General features: G+C 42.1%; 1 protein-coding gene across 1 annotated transcript in view; it reads left to right on the forward strand.

The window, feature by feature from the left end:
* The first annotated feature begins 1595 nt into the window (after positions 1–1595).
* Positions 1596–6965, forward strand: part of LOC134089631 (LIM/homeobox protein Lhx2-like) — a 10117-nt gene continuing 4747 nt past the window's right edge. The window contains exons 1-3 of the mRNA XM_062544089.1: positions 1596–1730; positions 3082–3284; positions 4204–4574. Coding sequence (XP_062400073.1) covers positions 1611–1730; positions 3082–3284; positions 4204–4574 — 694 coding nt within the window. The 5' untranslated portion in view covers positions 1596–1610. The remainder of the gene's footprint in view (positions 1731–3081; positions 3285–4203; positions 4575–6965) is intronic.

Here is a 6965-nt window from a genome sequence, read left to right on the forward strand (position 1 = left end):
GTGTGTGTGTGTGTGTGTGTGTGTGTGTGTGTGTGTGTGTGTGTGTGTGTGTGTGTGTGTGTGGCTGGCTCTTGAAATATTCTGAAGCAACTTGCCGACGTGTAGCAGATGTTCTCAAAGAAGTTGGCTAAACCGAATCAGGTAACACATCATAAGATGTCACTTTCATTGCGCTTTAGGGGAAATAAAGCCTTGACTGATTCGCGATATTAATTACATTTGAATTGATTTCCCAAGACATTGGAGCGCTGAAGAAATCAGCCACGAACACATGTCAAAAATGTCTGTCACACACACATTTTCTGATAAGCACAAGCACACATTCACGTATCTGCCATTGGAAGACTAGAAGAATCACCGTTTGGAACCTGTTCGCAGTTCTTGCAGTTCGCCCATACGAGTTTCCTTCACATGGGTCCGGGGTTACTGCACGGAAGCAAAGCCTGGGCAGCCCTGCGTAGAGCCGGTCGGCCTGGCTGCAGTTGGCTGAACAAGCTCGAAATCTTCACGACAACCATGAGTAGACGGATATCAAGAGTTTGACGACTTCACACAACCAATGAACATCAGCTCTGGGACGTGACGTATAGGTCCCCGATAGAAAAGGCGCGGACTGTACGTAGCAGGGTGTGCGAGTAGGTTTTGGAGACGCTAGTACCGAGCGGGGATGCCACGCGTAGGCAACCGCAGACTCCCGACTGGAATTATACAAACTCAGTGCACAACCAAGTCATTTTCTCAGCCATTCTCATGCAACCAAGTCAACATCAGAGGCACAAAACTGCATTGAACGGCGACAGCACTCCTTTGGTGGAAAAACAAAACTTGAAAAGAGAAGGGACATCGGTTTTTAGCAGGTGGCAGCAAGCCATTGTTATATTTGATGAAATTCCATCAGTTGATACGCCTTTGCATCCAGAGCAACGTGTAATAGTGTAACAATTTCTGATTTTTATTCTCTTCCGGTGGCACCAAGACCCAGAGGATATGACAGAAACATGAAGACACGTGTATTTTCTTCAGTTGAGACCTGCTTTTATCCTTATCTCGCTCTCAGGCACATATGCTGGATTATGTTTTAATGTAGTACATTTGGAACTGATTCATCCCTCTGTTTAAATGCAGTCGATGCGCCACTTGTCCGATTGATAACTTTCAGGGGAAAGGCGTTTGAGTGAACTTCAGTAGGCTATATTTATTGACTGACAAATGAATCCCCAAAACGCCCAATCCGAAAATACACAAGGAGAGAGGGGAAGGCACAGTAACAAATGCGTGCTCTGCTGGTACGTTTTCAGCCTATCCTGCTGGAATCTCACAATCCTTGTGTAGCCTTTTTTTTTGGTAATGACAAAATTTTGTAGCTGCACGGATTGATTCTTTCGAGGGATTCGTCGGGTTTTTTCCCCCTCCAAAAATAAAGAATTGGACTCTAGACTTGGCTGGTAGTACTACGCCCCTGCATTCCAAATCTTAACTTGCCCCATTTTTTTCCTTTTAAAAAAGGTAATTTGAACTTCCGATTCATGGGGCTGGGTTTGCGTCTTACGGAAATCTTGGCTTGCAGATCAGAGGGAAGCACGTGTAATTTGCTCTCGTCGGCTGCAACGATGCTTTTCCACGGTCTCCCCGGAGGAGAGATGCAGGGCGTCATGGAGGAGATGGAGCGGAGAGGTAAAGGCGACTCGTCGGCGATCAGCTCGGCAATAGACATGGGGGAGACAGGAACGGTAAGAGAAACCTCCTAACCTCCCTCAGGCTCTCGCCGTTGTGGGTGAGATGACTGATTCGTAAACTGTGCAAAAAAAACCAACAACAACAAACAAACATAGCCTACACTTTTGTGCTACAAAGACAAATAGTCCTTCTTACATTAGACATCACTCTGAAGAACAAACTGTATTTAGTGGCATTGTGTCATTGAACAATGCATTGTTAAAACATAGTTCAAATTATTTAAGCTATTACATTTTATTACGGATGTAGCTACTGATGTATTTAACTTTTAGTCAATATAACACTGTAGTTATCATATTAACAAAACTGCAAGGTGCCTAATGTATATATTTAGGTCTTGTTAATTATTGATATGGGATTATTGTAGTTACAACTAACAGTTTCTCAGTTAATTGCTCATTCTATATTGTTTAAAAAGTAGATTTTGTGTGAGCCTTATACACATAGACAAAGCTTTAAGGCCTTGTTTAAGTTCGTCTATCTTAAACGGTAAATGTACCACTTTTAAATTATTATTATTAAAATGTTTTGATTACCTTTTGTATTACCTTTTGGACATTCATAAGGTATAAATTCGTTAGGAAAGAGAGTGGATGTAAATAAATATGGTCGTTTTCAGTTTTATTTTCTTTGTGCGCTCCTGTGTTTTTCTGTGTGCTGTGTGTATGGTTTGTTGTGCGTGCACGCCAGCGTTTTCCCATAAATATTTCAATGTCTACATTTTTGTCGTCCAGTTTTCCGAATTAGATATTTGTTTTATTGAGTATAAGTGCTGTTTTAAAAGAATTGTGCTACTGACATTTCAAAGCGTAACAGGCCATACAATTCTATGCCCAACATTTTCTATAACTTACAGGCTACAGTTGTAGGCTACCCCTGCAATGTGAGTGTCTTGCCTATTCGTACTGAACTTGTTAGACATTGTAGAGATAAGATATCTGTATAATGACGAGCTGTAATCACAGATCATGTTACAGCCTAACAGTGTGTTTATGTAGTGTGGGATGTCATACATGGAAAAGTATGCAGCCTAATGTCAAATGAATTGAATTTACTTTGTGGGACGGAAGATTGTGTTTTGAAATGATGCCCCTCCCATCTGGTTGCAGGCTGACTAGGTTTTACTCACCCCAGTAAACACACACACACATGCATGAGAGAGAAGCTGCTAAGCTTGCATACCAGCTTGTCTATTCTGGTCGTATCAGGGTTGTTGTCAAGTAGCATAAATCTGTCAGGAAAGCGGGAATGGTGATGAAACATGCCGCTGTTCTTGCCCCATCCTTGGCTCTATCCGACTGCTCGGTGGTGGTAAGTCCGTGTGTTGTGTATGCTTCTCTCCAGAGCATGCCGTCCATCAGCGGAGACAGGGTGGCCCTGTGCGCCGGCTGCGGGGGGAGAATCTCGGACCGCTACTATCTACTGGCCGTGGACAAGCAGTGGCATATGCGCTGCCTCAAGTGCTGTGAATGCAAACTCAACCTGGAGTCCGAGCTGACCTGTTTCAGCAAAGACGGCAGCATCTACTGCAAGGAGGACTATTACAGGTAACAAACGAAGTCTTAGTGCTAGACGCGAATGTTAAAACAAAAACAATATCAAAGAAATCTAGGCTATGTGTTTTGTGTAGCCTACATCTGCTATTTCATAAAACTTCTGATTCACTGTCCGTATAGAAGTAGGCTACTGGGCCGTGTGTCCCTTCATCACATCGATGTGTGAGGGGAAGAATGAATAGGCCTATGCAAATATGAATTGTGTTTTAGTAAGACAAATGTCAATTTCATAGTAGTTTAACACAAAAAAGTGTCTGAGTGTGAAGGGTTCCAACTTTTCATGGCTTTGGCTGCTCAGTGTCACTATCGGTGTATGATGGGGCCTAGACTCGAGCGAATAGCACATGGGCCTGAATGTAAATTCAGGCGTTTGTTTGTGATAGTCTTCCGGTTGAGCATTGTAAAGTGGGTTTGGGTCCATAATAAGGTCATTAAATAATGATGGGCTTCATTTTGGTGTGAGAGCCTTTTCAAAAGCCACTCTGTCAAATTATACGAGCAGTTGTGAGTATGGTGTAATTAATGGATAAGAGCGCCCATTATCAATTAGACAGCTCGTTTTAAGCGTAATTGCTTTAATTAAACCAAAACAGGTCCGCGTCTCTTGAAAGTTCTGTTTATACACTTCATGCTGATACATTCCCAATGTGTAGCGTTAAATGGCGTTAATGTTATGATAATCTTAATGTCTCTGTATAAACACTACACTTGGTCACTGATTATGCCCAGTTGCTGTATTGCCCAAGTGGTTTACTTGATTATCTTAAGAGGAAATTATATTTGTTAGATTTCAAAGTGTAAAACAATTTTGTGTAAATGTGTTTCACTATTTGTTTGTTTGAAATAGTTATTCTTTCAAGGGATGAAAACGAACAAAACGAATATAAAACAATTTGTTTTCTTTCTGCAGGAGGTTTTCAGTGCAGAGGTGCGCGCGATGTCACCTGGGCATTTCGGCGTCGGAGATGGTGATGAGGGCGCGCGACCTGGTCTACCACCTGAACTGTTTCACCTGCACGACCTGCAACAAAATGCTTACGACAGGGGACCATTTCGGCATGAAGGACAGCTTGGTGTACTGTCGGCTCCATTTTGAAAGCCTCATCCAGGGGGACTATCCGGCACATTTCAATCACTCGGATGTAGCGTCTGCTAAAGGACTGGGTACGGCTGGACCGTTGGGACTCTCATATTATAACGGCGTCAGCACGGTGCAGAAAGGTCGACCCAGGAAACGAAAGAGTCCCGGGCCAGGAGCCGATCTAGCCGCCTACAATGCAGGTAGGGCCAGTTCACTCTACCGCACGATTTTGGTCGGGCACTTACCGCCTGGCAATTTTGGGTGCAGGGAATGTCTATAGCAGGCTAGTGGTAGATTTGTTTGTAAAAAGTCCTCAATCGCAGCTTAATGCTTAAGTCTTTTCGTGCTGTATCAAGGTGCGTATGATTTTTCGCACACACACACACACACACTTGAGCCCGTGAGACGGCTTGACCGCTATTCTATGGCTTCTATAAGCCCATCCCAGTGTAAATTAGGTTGTGATTTATGCACATGCACTTTTGGACGCACGTGTATGCGTTTTCACGAAGACGTGCTTGACACCAGTAGATGTTGCCTCATGTAAGGACTATGACATTAGAACTCTGTGATTATTATGTCGAAAGTTCTTTGTCGGGAAAACATATAAGGTAGGGCCAAAATGGGAATTAACTTATGAAGTTCAATATGTGTTTTGAAGTTTAGGCCTACGTGATTTACGCCTTTTTAAAATGATTTATTATTATTGCTATTATTGTTATTATTTTATGATCAACCCTATATGAGCAATGAGTACGATATCAAAAAAACAATCTGCGTAGGTGTAGAACTATAGACAATGCTATTTAAAATAACATATTAAATGGCAGCGACGTTTCAGGCCTAGTATAATCAGTGGGCTACTGATTAAACGCATATTTAACAGTGACAGCAACATGTTCATCTTTGGTTTTACTAAACACTTCCATATGATTCAGCATTGTTTGCTCTTTTCAGTATTCGATACATGAACCTGGCATTGAAAAGCGATGCTTTATGTTAACGTCATGGGACTAGGCTATGTTGCAACTGAGCAGCTTTCATTTTGTCATCCTGAAGATTTTTGCAAACGCACTGTTCAGTTGACAGCCCTATACATACAGTAACGTGGTGTTGAGCATTTTTCAAGCAACACAAATGCAAAAATATGTTCCCCTTACATCAGTTCAGACAAATCTGACTGGCCTGTAAAGGATTTAGCCTTGGCTTGTCCATAGCCATAATCAAGAACTGTTCCGACGAAGTAATAGTTTGGATTTTCTTTCTTTTGTAAGAGGTCTGAAACTGAAAAGTGCCCAAGTGCTGGTTGGGTTAAAAGAGCTGCTGTACACTTGAGCTGGGAGGACGTGAGTAGTTGTCCCGCAGCGGAAAGGGCCGCCTCAACTCGGCCATTAGGCACCAGTGATCACGGAGGGTCAAGCAGGAGAATGCTGGACGCTTATAGAGCCGGACAAGTGGAAAATGGCTTAGATGCAAGCCAGGACCTCCAAAAGATTAGAAAGACGAGAGAGGGGGAGACAGAAAGAGGGGCAGAGCTGAGCGAGTGAGAGATTGAAAGAGAAAGACAGAGAGGGAGAGAGAGAGAGAGAGAAAGAAAGAGAGAGAGAACGGGGGAGTGAGGGTGGCTCTTGCGTAGTTAAACAATTCTTTTCCACGTTTGCCAAGAACTCAACAGAGCATCGGAGTCGCTTATTTCCAAGTAATCACAATTTGCGCTTTTTAATGTGCACCACATTGTGAAGTATGTTTCTATTTTATCATTTGTGAAAAATATTAAGTGTGAAGTGGTCCACAGTGATGACAGTGTTTTTTTTTATTTATTTATTTTTAACTATAACGCCTTTTAATTTGGACAGAGAGCCCTGCTTGATAGTTGCTTTGTATCATCCACATACTCACAAGACATACATCTGAGGCTATTTTCAGATTGTCTTAGAGTATGCGTTTTCACATACATTTGAAAATTACTATCAGCAACACACACATGGCATTGAGCAAGACCAGAATATAAAATAATCCAATGAGAGAGAGAGAAAAAAAAAAGCGAAACTTTGCATTTTATCCAATCTGTTTGATCTTGCAATTCATATAAAACAATTCTGCTATCATTTCTAATTTATCTTACATATATTACATCTCTCATGGCTGAAATACGAAGTGCTTTAATGTGCGAAAGACTGAATCCAGGGGGTTTCGCCACCGACGCCCGATTAGTTCAGTAAACATTTGATGCAATTTTGGATAGTCAGTATTCAAAAATAGTCTCTGTTAGGATCACTGGCGCCCCCCTCAGGTCAGAGATACTTGCAACAAAGCGCAGTTTCTACTGCAACAGATATGAACTTGGGAAACGCGAGCAATGTCCCATTATTAGGCTTCTCATGGGCTAATATCGATTGATGTAAACGAATATATTTTTGCAATAGCCCAAGTTGGCGTAGTTAAGTAGGCTAATTAATTGTGTTTGTAGGGGTTTTCGAAGTGGTTTGTAAAACACTTGGTTGCCGGCAAAAGTGGACTATAAAATCCTGTGCGCAATCACAGCCCTTGTGTGTTTATTGTTTAGTAAAATAAACGAGTGGTAGATTTAG

This window comes from Sardina pilchardus, chromosome 8, assembly GCF_963854185.1.
Source record: "Sardina pilchardus chromosome 8, fSarPil1.1, whole genome shotgun sequence".
Lineage (NCBI taxonomy): Eukaryota > Metazoa > Chordata > Actinopteri > Clupeiformes > Clupeidae > Sardina > Sardina pilchardus.